This window comes from Scyliorhinus canicula, chromosome 1 (assembly GCF_902713615.1).
Source record: "Scyliorhinus canicula chromosome 1, sScyCan1.1, whole genome shotgun sequence".
Taxonomy (NCBI): Eukaryota; Metazoa; Chordata; class Chondrichthyes; order Carcharhiniformes; family Scyliorhinidae; genus Scyliorhinus; species Scyliorhinus canicula.
In genome coordinates, this window is record NC_052146.1 from 77,266,196 (window position 1) to 77,281,084 (window position 14,889).

The following is a 14,889-nucleotide window of genomic DNA, read 5'->3' on the forward strand; positions in this document are numbered from 1 at the left end:
GCATATCTTCCTGTATGCCTATTGTACAACTGCTGAGGAAACTATGTAACATCAACAAAGCTATTGGTTATCGGGCAACACCGAGGCCCAGTGGTTAGCATTGCTGACTACGGCGCTGAGGACCCGGGTTTGATCCCGGCCCTGGGTTACTGCCCGTGCGGAGTTTGCACGTTCTCCCCGTGTCTGCGTGGGTCTCACCCCCACAACTCAAAGATGTGCAGGTTAGGTGGATTGGCCACACTAAATTGCCCCTTAATTGGAACAAAATAATTGGGTACTCTAAATTTATTTTTAAAAATGATCTAGGTTGTCTCTCCATCTCTCAAGCTTCCCCATGACCTGATTAACTCAAGTGTCAGGTTACTGAATTTACACGGTTGTCTCTGTCCCAGCCTCCCATCAGTAGTGAAGCTAGTCTTGAAGCTACCATAACTCTGCTTACCAGCACCGATCCAAAGAGAGTAGTCATTTTTAAATTGTTAGACCAGAGGTATGATAGTTTGAACGCTTGTTGAACAAATATCAGGCACCAGAATCACTTGTTTGATGCCTGAAAATGTCTGTCTTGCTGCCATCCATCTTGGCAGGATATGGCAGAATATGACACATAATTAGGGCAGCACAGTATTTAACACTGCTGCTTCACAGTACCAGGGACCCGGGTTCAATTCCAGCCTTGTGTGACTGTTTAAAGTTTGCACGTTCTCCCTGTATCTGCGTGGGTTTCCTCCCGGTGCTCTGGTTTCCTCCCCAGTCCAAAAATGTGCAGGTTAGGTGGATTGGCCATGCTAAATTGCACCTTAATGTCCAAAGATGTGCAAGTTGCATGGAGTTCCAGGGTTACGGGGAAAGATTGGGGGAATGGGTCTAGGCAGGATGCTCTTTCAGAGGCTCAGTGCAGACCTGATGGGCCAAATGGCCTCCTTCTGCACTGTAGCGATTCTATGGTTCTATGACACTTACCTTATTGCACATCTCACCATCCCCTGGCAACTTAATTCTGTCCAGCTATGAATCCTGGGTATATGCTAGTATTTGCCTCTGAGTAATAGCTTTGTTGATGTTACATAGTTTCCTCATCAGTTGTACAATAGGCATACGGGGAGATATGTTGTCATCTAATGTGCTAACCGTATTAATGTTTTAGACTTCCAAACCAAACAGATAAAAAGAGTGGAAAGCCAAAAGAAGCAATGGTTGTAGATTAGCATAAATTACATTTTGCTTATTGGGCTAGAGTTTGATGCACAATGACACCAATCGTGCAGGCTCGACCCCACACTGGCTGTGGTAGTTCATGGAGGTCTGTGCTCCTCAAAATGTCCCATGCTTGATGTTTTGATTGGTAGTGATGCCCCTCAATTGTCTCTCGAGTAGAGAGAGATGCCTATGGTCCTTCATGGATTACAGCTAATTACCTAAATAACATTGGGAGAAACAGAAAAGGTTGCAACAGAGAGTTTGAGATGAGAGGTGATAATGGTTTTTATACACGTAAGATATACAGCACAGAAATAGGCCATTTAGCTAAACCAATTCCATTTCCCTTGACTTTCTGCTGTCTTTCCTCATCTAACTCTATCAGCTTAACTCCTTTTCCCTTGTCCACTTATTTAACTTCCCCTTAAATGCATCAATGCTATTCCCCTCAATTGCACCCTGTGGTAGTGAGTTCCACATTCTCACCACTCTTTGGGTAAAGCAATTTCTCCTGAATTCCATATTCAATTTCTTGGTGACTATCTGATATTGTTGGCCAATAGTTTTGTTCCACTCCACAAGAAGAATATTTTTCGTCCACTTTCATAATTTTAAAGACTTCTGAGATCAGTTTTCTCTTTTCAAGAGAAAAGAGACTCGGCCTGTTCATCCTCTCATAGGTACACTCCTGTATTTCTGGTATCACATTTATAAGTCCTTTTATGCACTTACTTCAGTGTCTCTTTAATCTTTTAATAATACGCTGCCCTGTATTGTATACAATATTCAAAGTGTGAGGAAGGTTTGAAAGTAGTTTAACATTAAAATTCTATCTCTCTGAACTAACTGCTTAGTTTGCCTGGGTTCATCAACAGAAGAACCAACATAGTTACATGAGGAAGCATTAGAAGAGTTAGCTTAAGTTAACCAGAGAAAACAGTGACTGAAGCCAAGCTTCTGCCACCATGTGATTACATTTGAAAGTGTTATTCTAGCACGGTGGCACAGTGGGTAGCACTGCAGCCTCACGGCGCCGAGGTCCCAGTTTAATCCCGGCTCTGGGTCACTGTCCCTGTGGAGTTTGCACATTCTCTCCGAGTCTGCGTGGAATTCGCCCCCACACCCAAAGATGTGCAGGGTAGGTCGATTGGCCACGCTAAATTGCCCCTTAATTGGAAAAAATGAATTGTGTATTCTAAATTTATATATAAAAAAGAAAGTGTTATTCTGACCAACCAACTACCTGTAGTTATATTGCTTTGGTAGAAGGCATATTTATTACTGTGTTACTTATTTGTACCCTTGGTTGGTTAGTCGTATGTGGTATGTGTTGTAGTGGTAGCATGTAGTATCTGGGAGACCTAAATTGTATTTTCCTCAGATTTTAGTGAAAAATTGAATGTTGGTACAAAGTAATATTTTTTGCTTCACATTTTTCCTTCCTGATAAATTTGAGGAAATTCTAGCCCTAGAAAGGAAGAAAATAAAATATCAGAGTGTTTTCTAAAATCATGTTGCTGATCAGATTTTTTATTCTCCAGCAGATATTTTGTGAATTGGAGTTGCAATGTATGAACAAAGTTATTGAAATGGCTAATCTATCCCCAGACTAGTGAGATGCATCATTGCATAGTAACCTGCTCTTCCTATTCCTTTCATTTTATCCCCTCGAGATTGTGTAAAGGATGAGTTGAGAGTAACATCACAATTCGACAAGGTTCTAGGATATGTACCTGTTCTTCATAAGCTTGTTAAACTTAGTTAATTGTTTGTGTGATAATTATGTTTTATTTTATTAAACATTTGTTTTGGTAGATCCGTATTGCTGCTTTAAATGACACTACAGTGGTTGAAGGCCACGAGGAATCCTTCAAGAGCCACAAAACTCAAACAAAAGAGGCTCAGGTTTGTACCGTTGATTAACATTGCATATTGTAGCACTTCAGCTGAGATGGGCTAACCAAGCAAAATCTGAGGATCTTCCAGGCGATTGATAGCCCTTTTATATCAGGTGCCCTGTGATTACCTGATGGACATTTTGTGTTCATTGGCGACTGCTCTCTAGGCTGTAACGTAACTAATTTAACTAACGTATGTTTCTTCGATACAGGAAGCTGAAGCATTTTCTCTGTACCACAAAGCATTAGATCTCCAGAAACATGATCGCTATGAAGAGTCTACAAAGGCTTACCATGAACTCTTGAATACACAGCTGCTGAAAGAGGTGAGCATTGTAAGGCATGCAGCAAGTTGGGAGTTAATTTTGTACTCATTACAGTGCGAGAAACTTGTCTTCCTACAGCACTCAAGAATCTCAACATCATCCAGTAAAAAGCAGCTGTTGCCTTTTCTTCTTTTACTCTGTCCTTTCTGTGCTTCTGTTCCAATTATGGCAATCAGTGAATTTGCCCATCTTTCTATATTATCTATGTTCTGATGCTTAGAGTCGCCAGGTATCAAATGATACCACCACAAGTTTCAAACGGCTATCGATCAAAGAGCCAAACACCAGTTAGTTAGTTCAAGGTCAAGGGTACTTTATTTACACAAAATTGGTCATGCAACATAAACACTACTAGTAACTACACCTATCGAGTAAGACAACCTGTACTTAACTTCGGGCACCCGGCTTAGGTCAGGAAAACAGTTGCCGCTGTTCGATTCTGGATCTATCGAGTCCGAAGGAATAACTGCTGCTCAGCTAGGCTCATCCGTCTGGTAGTAAGCGTTGAACTTGTACTTGCTTCTGGTGTTGCTGCAATTGGAGATGGCCGTGACCGGGGTACCAGGTCCAAGAGAGGACGAACATGTGGCAATCTCTTCTTCTTATACTTGGGGGCTTTTGCGCTCTTTTGGGCGGTTCTCCGGTTTTGGCCCTACTAATTGGGTGATCCCTGATCACTCCGTTCGATTCCTAACCAATAAGTGGGCGGGGATGTGGATGGCTGGGCGTGTCACATGTGGTCACTGACCCCGTTGTTTGTGTTTCCCTTGAGCAGGGAGTGGTGCCGAAATGCCTGCGACTGTACCGGTTGCTCGAGTACCAGTCCTTTGTTTTGGTGAAGATGGGCCATCAAATGCTAATCGGCCCCATCAAAATACTACTTGGTCGGAGTTTCGATACCGTCTGGACTTAATGCTTGCAAATCTACATTTCAGGCTCTGAGCCTGCCTGAGTCTTGGCTTGTCCATTTTACCCGCTAGGCTTTGTGAGTTTCTCTGTACCTGGTTGTAAGTGGCCATCCCAGATGGCTACACAGCCCACTTGATTGGCAACCTATTCACCACCTTAAATATTAATTCCCTCCATCCACCAGCGCATGGTGGCAACATTGTGTGCCATCTACAAGATGTTTTCTAGTAACTTCTCACGGTTCCTTCGACCGCACCTTCCAAAGCTGTGACTCTACCACTAGAAGGATAAAGGCAGCTATGGGGTCTCCTTGATCCTGAAGCGGGACAAAGACCCTGTACAGTGCGGGTCCTACAGGCCTATCTCCCTCTTGAATGTAGATGCCAAACTGTTGGCAAAGGTCCTGGCAACCAGAATAGAGGATTGTGTGCCAGGGGTAATCCATGAGGACCAGACGGGTTTCGTAAAGGGACGACAACTTAACACAAATGTCCGGAGACTGTTGAATGTAATTATGATGCCAGCAGTGGAGGGGGAGGCTGAGATAGTGGTGGCACTGGATGCGGAGAAGGCATTCGATAGGGTGGAGTGGGAATACCTGTGGGAGACGCTGGAACGGTTTGGGTTTGGGGAGGGATTTATCAAGTGGGTGAAGCTGCTGTATTCGGCCCCGATGGCGAGTGTGGTTACAAACGGGAGGAGGTCGGAATATTTTGGGCTCCATCGAGGTACCAGGCAGGGATGCCCCCTATCCCCCTTACTATTTGCATTAGCGATCGAACCGTTGGCGATGGCACTGAGGGGTTCAGGGGGGTGGAGAGGACTGACAAGGGGAGGGGAGGAGCATAGGGTATCACTCTATGCGGATGATTTGTTGTTATATGTGGCGGACCCGGAAGGGGGAATGCCGGAGGTAATGGAAATACTAGCGGAGTTTGGGGACTTTTCGGGATATAAATTAAATGTGGGTAAAAGTGAGGTCTTTGTGATACACCCGGGAGATCAGGGGGAGGGAATTGGGCGGCTCCCCTTTAAGAGAGCGGTAAAGAGCTTCAGGTACTTGGGGGTGCAGGTGGCAAGGAACTGGGGGACCCTCCACAAGCTGAACTTTTCAAGGCTGGTGGAGCAGATGGAGGAGGAGTTCAAGAGGTGGGACATGGTACCGCTGTCGCTAGCAGGGAGGGTGCAGTCAGTCAAAATGACGGTCCTCCCGAGGTTCTTGTTTCTGTTCCAGTGCTTGCCCATCTTCCTCCCCAGGGCCTTCTTCAAGAAGGTAACTAGCAGCATTATGGGCTATGTGTGGGCACATGGCACCCCTAGAGTGAGAAGGATTTTCTTGGAACGAAGTAGGGACAGTGGAGGATTAGCGCTACCCAATCTTTCCGGATACTACTGGGCGGCGAACGCATCGATGGTGCGCAAGTGGGTGATGGAGGGGGAGGGGGCAGCTTGGAAACGTATGGAGAGGGCGTCCTGCGGCAATATAAGCCTGGGGGCGCTAGTAACGGCACCATGGCCGCTCCCCCCCACAAGGTATACCACGAGTCCGGTAGTGGCGGCCACCCTTAAAATCTGGGGGCAGTGGAGGCGACACAGGGGGGAAGTGGGGGGTCTGATGGCGGCGCCACTGAGAGGGAACCACAGATTTGTCCCGGGGAACACTGGCGGGGGATTCCAGAGCTGGCACAGGGCGGGCATCAGGCAACTGGGGGACATGTTCATAGAGGGGAGGTTTGCGAGCCTGGGAGAGCTGGAGGAGAAATTTGAGCTCCCCCCGGGGAACACGTTTAGATACCTGCAGGTGAAGGCATTTGCCAGACGGCAGGTGGAAGGATTTCCCTTGCTTCCCGATAGAGGGGCGAGTGATAGGGTGCTGTCAGGGGTCTGGGTCGGAGAAGGGAAGGTCTCGGACATCTACAAAATAATGCAGGAGGTGGAGGAGGCACCGATAGAGGAGCTGAAAGACAAGTGGGAAGCGGAGCTGGGAGAGCAGATAGAAGATGGGACATGGGCGGATGCCCTAGAGAGGGTCAATTCGTCGTCGTCGTGCGCAAGGTTGGGCCTCATCCAATTTAAGGTGCTGCACAGAGCCCATATGACGGGGACTAGGATGAGTCGGTTCTTCGGGGGTGAGGACAGGTGTGTTAGGTGTTCGGGAAGCCCTGCGAACCATGTACATATGTTCTGGATGTGTCCGGCACTGGAAGAGTTCTGGGAGGGGGTGGCGGGGACGGTATCGAGAGTGGTGGGAACCAGGGTCAAACCAGGGTGGGGGCTAGCGATTTTTGGGGTTGGGGTGGAGCCAGGAGTACAGGAGGCAAGGGAGGCCGGAATATTGGCCTTTGCGTCCTTGGTAGCTCGGAGAAGGATCTTGATTCAGTGGAGAGACACAAGGCCACCAAGTGTTAGCACCTGGTTAAACGACATGGCAAGCTTCATCCAATTGGAAAGAATCAAATTCGCCCTGAGAGGGTCGGTACAGGGGTTCTTCCGGCGGTGGCAGCCCTTCCTTGACTTTCTGGATCAGAGATAGGAACCGGAGGCCGAAACAGCAGCAACCCGGGGAGAGAGGGGGGGGGGGGGGGGGGGGGGGGGGGAAGGGAGGGGGGGAGGGATAGCAACGAAGGAGCACGTCAGCGGGGGGTCGCGGGCAATGACTGCCCGAGGCCATCGGCAGAAAGGGAAAAGCGGTTTGGTTGCTAGACCGATAGCGCGGGGGGGGGGGGGGGGGGGAGGGAGGGGGGGGGGGGGGGTGCGCGCGGGGGAGGGCGTGGGGAGGATTTTCCAGGGGGGATTTGTTGTGTTATAATTTAAAATGTAGTAGGGGTAAATGTTTGTATCGAAAAATTTCAATAAAAATTATTTTAAAAAAAAAGGCAGCTATGGGAACACTACTACCTGGACGTTTCTCTCCAGTCACTCACCATTCTGACTTGAAAATAAATTACTCTTCATTCACTGATACTCGGTGAAAATCCTGAACACTCTTGGTCACAGCGATGTGGTGTGCCGACAACTGATGGACTGCAGTGACTGCAGCTCACCAATCCCTCAAGCAATTGGGGATGGCCAATAAATGTTGGCCTCGCCAGTGACACCTTCATCCTACAGATCAATAAAAAGTATAATGCTGTGCTCTGTCAGTGGGTTGTAAAGAAGTTTTAAAATCCCAAGTCCCAAGCCTCTAGGTTTCCCTCTGCTGTAACCCAGAGATTATCTGGTGCCTTCTGTCTCCCTATTTCCCTCTTCCAGCTCACTTTGTCCACGAGACCCACTTCTACCCACCTTCTATCCCTTGAACTCATTCATGCCCACTAAAATGCAACCTGTCTCCAGTGCTAGTTGACCACGTAATAGAAAGAAACACTTGCTTTTCTATGATGCTTTATACAAACACTGTACATCTCAGTGCATTATAACTAATGAATTACCCTTCCAAAGAAGAGTCATAAAGAACTCAAATTGTTAACTTATTTCTGTCTCCAAGATGCTGCCACCCGAGTTTTTACACATTTGGCAGATTCTGGAAATCTGGCAAAAACAGGTTTTTGCTTTTCTTTCAGAAATAATCTACCAGGGCAGCACGGTGCCACAAGTGGATAGCATGGTTGCCTCACAGCACCGAGGTCCCAGGTTCGATCCCGGCTCTGGGTCACTGTCCGTGCGGAGTTTGCACGTTCTCCCCGTGTTTGCGTGGGTTTCGCCCCCACAACCCGAATGATGTGCAGGGTAGATGGATTGGCCACGCTAAATTGCCCCTTAATTGGAAAAATTGAATTGGATACTCTAAATTTATTTTAAAAAACAAATAATCTACCATTGTCCTTCACATCATGATACTACCATTTGCACCATTCCTCCTCCATAGCCTTTCCTCTGTTGTTCTGCTCAGTGCGATTTACCTTCGCTTGGTTCCTCTTTCATCCAGTTGTAGTGAGCATCTCCAATAATTACTTCTCTTCCTGTTCACACATTAATACTTCTGGAATTCCCTAGGATTTATCCTTGGCCCCCCTCAATTTCTTCACCAGTTTAAAGTCCCTTGTGGACATAATCCGTTGACAATGGGCCAGTTGCTATGTACATGTTGATAACATTCACCTTGTACAAATCTTTAGCGTTTCTGTGATGTCAGGGTGTTTATCCCAACAACCAATCCTGGAGGAACTGAAAATTCCTCAAGTTAAATATTGGGAATACTGAAAGCATCATCCTCAAGTACCTCCTACATCACCTCAAACTCATACCCTCGTCACTGAATTCAGCTCACTTTCCGGTCACCGCTCAAGCTTAACCAGATGGTTTGGACTGGGGCTTTCAATTTGATCCTGAGCTGATCTCCCAATCTCCCATCCTGTCTAATACAAGGAGTGCCCATTTCCACTTCTGTGACATGGCCCACCTCTACCATTTGTTGCCTCATTCTCAAGCCTTTACTACCTCTCAGACAGGAGTATGCAGTGCTGTCTTGGGCTAGCCTGCCATGCTGAATCCTCCAGAAAATAAATTCAGTTCATGCAGAACTCTACTGCCCTCATCCTGTTCTGCACCAAGTCCTGCTGAGCCATCTTCTCTGTGCTTACTGACCTACTTTTGGTTATTGGTCCCCTAGCATCTCATAATTACAGTTCTCACCCTCCTCCAGCCTGACAACCTTCCTGCTTTCTCCTGCCTCTGGCCTGTTGTTGAGCCTCCTTCTTTTGCCCTACCATTGGCAAACATGCCTTTGGCTGACTAGACCCTGCAATCTGAAGTTCCTCTCCAAACCTTTCTATCTCTTTCTTTTCCTCTTTTAAGTCCCACATTTTGACTAAGCTTTAGTCACTCCTCCTGTATCCTCCTCATTGACTTTTAAAAAATCTGTTTCTTTATTTAAGCTGTGAAATCTAATTGTTGTGCTGAAAGGGAGAAATTGCTCACAGTTTGCCAATGTATTTATTGGAAGTACTTAATTGAATCTGCTTTTTGTATGTTGCTATTAGTTGTTAGATTCAACAGACACCTCTTTGCAGGTGAGAAGGTCCAGACTAACTTCAGGTTGCTTGCTGACAGCCATCTTATTCCTGAATGAAATGGACACACTAATGCTGTGTTAACTTCTAGGCCGTTCCATCTGGTGATGAGAATGAAGGTTTAAAGCACCCTGGGTTGATCCTGAAGTATTCTACATATAAAAACTTGGCCAGTTTAGCATCCCAGAAAGATGACCCAAGTACAGCTATGGAATTTTACCTGGAGGTAAGAAACAAAATATATTTATTAGAAAAAGAACTGATGCAGGGATGTGAGAATCATTTCGAAAAGTTTTAACCAAAATCAATTTTCTGACTTTGCCAGGTGTTGAAACTGTTAAATGGTCATAGCTTGCTGTTGATTCGCTTTGTGGGAGTGGTGTAGCCTCTGCACAAGTCAGCCCTTCCAAGCATTGCAGACCATTTGTCCCAACATAGTAACATTCCTTTTTAAAAATAAATTTAAAGTACCCAATTAATTTTTTCCAATTAAGGGGCAATTTACCGTGGCCAATCCACCTACCCTGCACATCTTTGGGTTGTGGGGACAAAACCCATGCAAACATGGGGAGAATGTGCAAACTCCACATGGACAATGACCCAGAGCCGGGATCGAACCTGGGACCTCGGTGCTGTGAGGCAGCAGTGCTAACCCGCTGCGCCACCATGCTGTATCATAGTGACATTCCTAACAGTTTGAGAATCACTGATTGTATGAAACTAAATGCCATTTATTGGACAATGCATCAGGATCTTTAATTCTCTGGGAGCTAAATTTGCTTCTTGTCTGAGCATACACTCTTCAATCCAACTCTTTATTTGTAATGATTCTATTTTCACAGGCTGTAATGTTGGACTCTACAGATGTGAATCTCTGGTACAAAATAGGAAGAGTGGCAGTGAGGCTGATTCGAGTTCCACTGGCCCGCCATGCCTTTGAAGAAGGACTTAAGTGTAATGTTGATCACTGGCCATGTCTGGACAATCTCATCACTGTGCTGTATACACTTAGTGATTATACCAGTAAGTTGAAATGTCCCGAATTCCTGGAAAATGGTTCTCTATGGGATTACAAGCTGTGTTCTGTGCATTCAACCAATATTTGATATTTTTGAAATGTTGCTAATTGGAATCATACGGTGAGAAGGATCTTATGGTATCCTGGTGATTGCAGTGATCCTTGCTTTAAAAGGTGGTTGTCAGAAAGAGTGCAGGTTGGATTTTGATTGTGACAACATCCATAGTTTATTTGTCAGCCAACATTGACTATCTAGGCCTGTGCTCACAGAATGGCCACTCGGTAGAAGTACTCTGCTGTTGAGCTCTGTGAAATGACACAGCAGACTTTTCTCGGGGAAAACACTGTGACCTGGAAGGTAAAATGAACAATGTTGCCTGTATGAAGTGACAAGGAGTCAAAGAAAGAGGTCATAATTACCACTACATTCAATCTTTTTAGAATTAAATCTTAAAAATAATTCCTGCAGTCAATATTTTTTCCGTCAATTGTTTTGCTAAAGTCAAAATTCCTGCAGTCAATATTTTTTCCGTCAATTGTTCTGCTAAAGTCAAATTTGTTGAACTGTTTCAGTCACACTATATACATTTTTCCATTTGTTTTACTTGGTCTGAATGTTCCATGGTAAATGCTGTTTTTGAGATCTCCAAAGTCTTGTGAGAAGCAACTCCTGTTAATTAGAATAAAGTAAGCTTTTTGCAACTAAATAATTAAAAAAATTTAATATTGCTACATGGTCTTCCAACTCCACTATTCCTAACACTTCCTGAGACCCAAACATTAGTTGTTGTTGTCACAGTAGCCTGCCATGACATGATGTAGCACCATCTGCTCGTTTTTGCCTCCCTTACTCATTCTTGGTGTTGCATTTGATCATGGCTGCTGCTTCTGTCCTCTGACCTGCTCCCTGGCACACTGGGACCTGGGCTAAGGGGAACTCTTGCAGGTTTATTTTTCTTCTGCAACTTTCTTACCTGAGGGTTTCCCTTCTGTGACATCGTATTGTCTGACTCTTGAGTTTTATTACTATTGAAAGGTATTTGGATTTAATAGAGCTAAATTTATTCTGCATTCCTGAAGAATAACAAGAGTAAACTTAGACATGAAACCCAGTGAATGCCTGACTGCGGACACCTGGTTCCCAGTGAATTTTTACATGTAAGAATCTGAGTGTAGTTGGTTGATCCATTTGAGAGTCTTATCATTTGAGACTGGAAAGAGTAAAACTGTGCTTCACGTGCAGCTGTTTACACACATATGAACATATGAATTAGGAGTAGGCTACATGGCCCTTGAGACTGCTCCGCCATTCAATAAGACCATGGCCGAACTGATTGTAACCACAACCCCACATTCTGCCGACCACCGAAGTTGCTGTCACTGATTTCTTACCCCTGCAAAGGATGTGCTATTGAAATCACTGCAGATAGAAATGTTAGAAATCATGTGATTTGGTCTATTAATCTTGCAATAAAACCCCTGTTGAGTGAGGTTAACTGGATGTTTAATGGTATACTAAGACATAATGATTGATTAACAACCACTTTGACCTTGAAAACTAATTTCATATTTGTGGAATGGCAACTTTCCCCATTATGATAATTCCACAGGTTTTTAATATATTAAAGTTTTAAAATAAATATTTCAGGTACTTTAATTCTACTTTCGCTGGTGCAATTTGCTTTCTGATGTTTTGTCTGAAGATTCTTCAATGTGATTGGATGTATGGCCTATTTAATGGCATTAGTTGCTGGATGTTGATGCTGGAATTAGATTAATGCCAGAAAAGGTGACATCCACACCACAAGATCATTGCAGACAGCTTTCTTCAAAGTTAGCATTGACTGTTGTCACGTAGCTGTTGACTGTAAAGTGTGGACCATTAACTTAATGTCTGCGCTGTGCTATTTATTTCTTCCTGTTTCTGTGTTGACTGTATTAGCTGCTTGGTAGCAAGCACGGTAGCCTTGTGGATAGCACAATTGCTTCACAGCTCCAGGGTCCCAGGTTCGATTCCGGCTTGGGTCACTGACTGTGTCAAGTCTGCACATCCTCTCCGTGTGTGCGTGGGTTTCCTCCGGGTGCTCCAGTTTCCTCCCACAGTCCAAAGATGTGCAGGTTAGGTGGATTGGCCATGATAAATTGCCCTTAGTGTCCAAAATTGCCCTTGGTGTTGGGTGGGGTTACTGGGTTATGGGGATAAGGTGGCGGTGTTGACCTTGGGTAGGGTGCTCTTTCCAAGAGCCGGTGCAGACTCGATGGGCCGAATGGCCTCCTTCTGCACTGTAAATTCTATGATATCTATGATATCTGCTGACTATATCAAAGCGAAGTGACCTGTCGATTCCTATTTGGGTCCAACCTGGAAGTTGCACCTTACAATGTGTCCATTTTGCTGTTGCCAAGTTACATCCAAATATCCTCCCAGTCTTAATAGAACATGCCCATGTTTAATCTGGACATGTCTATTCATAAACCAGTGCAAACAACTGAGGTCCAAGGATATGCTGAACCAATATGAGGAGATTTGTTTTTTGAGTCACAAGAACCCAAAAAGTAGCAACGGCCTGCTATATGATCCATCGACTCTGCTCTGCTATTTGATACGATTATGGCTAATCTTGGGATTCGACTTAATTTTCCCACCGCTCCCCATATCCCTTGATTCCTAAGAGACCAAAATCTGCCTATCCCAGCCTCAAATGTATTCAACAATGGGGCATCCACAACCCCCTGGCATTGAGAATTTCAAAGATTCACATTAAGTCAATCTCAATCCTACATTATTGGCCCCTTAGCATGAGGCTCTGTGTTCAAGATTCCTGACCAGAAACAGCATCCACCCTATCAAGCTCATTCTGGATCTAGTGTTCTCAATCAGATTGCATCTCATTCTTCTAAACACCACAGAATATTGACCCAATTTACTGAGTCTCTCATTACAGGACAACTCCCTCACCCCAGGAACCAATTTAGCAAACCTTTGCTGTACTGCCTCCGATGCAAGTATATATTTTCTAAATATCTGGATCAAAACTGTATTCCAGACGTGGTCTCACTAAAGCCTTAAAGCTTCAATTAATTTCATTTTCTTTCATGCACATCAACACAGCATTTTTAAGAACTTGCAACTAGGGTAACTTTTCAATTATTAATGTAACTTCGACATTGCTGGAAAAATGCATTCAAAGAAACTGTGAAAAGAAAGCAAATCTCAGCGAGGATAATTGGTGGAGGGGCAGAGTTGTAGTATGTGGGTGGAAACCAGATGAAAATCTGAATGTCGTGCTGAGACCCTGCCCCATGCAAGCTCACTTGTAGGATGCTCACATTTGGTAGTCGAGGGTGTGACTGGTTTTGTGAATGGTTTGGGTAGATGTAAAATATTAAGATTTGGTTGTATTGTAGCCACACGTGTAACCCCTTACACCCAAGACATGACCTGTAAAGCCATGTAGCTGGTTTCCGCACAGATTACATGTGAAACTGGCACTTTGCATGGCTCATTGCTGCTATTCTGTGTTGTTAACTGCTGCTGTTCCTGCCTCAATTGTATATTTTATATGGAACTGAAAGGAACATTTTAAAACTGTTAGCATCTGAAAAATGGCAGAATAAATCCCAAACGTATTTGCAATGTTCACATGAGTAGTCTGTGCAGATTTGATCTTCATGCAGACTGGTCCATACTTACTGTGCTTGGTTTAGAAGTAATTCAAAACAGACTGTGCATAAGATTTAACATGGGTTTTGATGCCAATTTGTGAAGCTAGTTAAACTGATTATTATGGATATTTGAAGAGTACATGGATAGTGTCAGTTTAATAAGCAAACTTCATACGTGATCAGAAAAAGTACCAACATCACATTGATCATCTCTCTTATTTCAGATTGTCTTTATTATATTTGCAAAGCTTTGGAGAAGGACTGTCGATACAGTAAAGGTTTAGTTTTGAAAGAGAAAATCTTTGAAGAACAGCCTTGTTTGAGAAAGGATTCCTTCCGAATGTTCTTGAAATGGTAAGTTTTTAACCTGTTACTGCATGGCTCTAATATAATTTGGAATTGCGGTAGTTCCAGTGGTGCAATCGTTTAGCGCGTGGTACTGGTTGTGAGTTAGTTTTGTCTCTTTCTGTTCTTGCAAGTAGTAGCAAAGAAAATTATAGCCTGCACCATGATCGATCTACTTTCAGCATTGAGCTCAGGTTTTGATCATTTATCCTTTTGAGAACCACAGTTTATTGATATGGCAAAGATGCTGAAAAATCATCAAATTTATAAGTTCAAGTAACAAGTGTGCTTGAAGTGCACCAATCTATGAGCATGAAAGAGGAGTTGGAAAATACATGGTGAGGATTAGCTAAAATGGAAGCAAAAAGGCAGCAAATGAGATGGGAGTGTCAATACAAAAATGGGAACAGATGGCAAATGAAGGGTGAAAATCAATGGAATAGATAAATGAAGGGGAGGTGAAAAATGGATACTGAGGGAAGGAAAGGAAGGTCAGGAAAATGAATGCCAGTGAA

At 44.3% G+C, this 14,889-nt stretch overlaps 1 protein-coding gene across 4 annotated transcripts in view; it reads left to right on the forward strand.

Annotated features, from left to right (window-relative positions):
• The window catches only part of cabin1 (calcineurin binding protein 1), a 696,151-nt gene that overhangs the window by 9,796 nt on the left and 671,466 nt on the right, over positions 1-14,889 (forward strand). For all 4 annotated transcript variants that reach the window (XM_038793568.1, XM_038793562.1, XM_038793549.1 and 1 more), the window contains 5 exons: positions 3,016-3,105; positions 3,311-3,424; positions 9,437-9,571; positions 10,188-10,368; positions 14,254-14,383. In XM_038793568.1, coding sequence (XP_038649496.1) covers positions 3,016-3,105; positions 3,311-3,424; positions 9,437-9,571; positions 10,188-10,368; positions 14,254-14,383 — 650 coding nt within the window. The remainder of the gene's footprint in view (positions 1-3,015; positions 3,106-3,310; positions 3,425-9,436; positions 9,572-10,187; positions 10,369-14,253; positions 14,384-14,889) is intronic.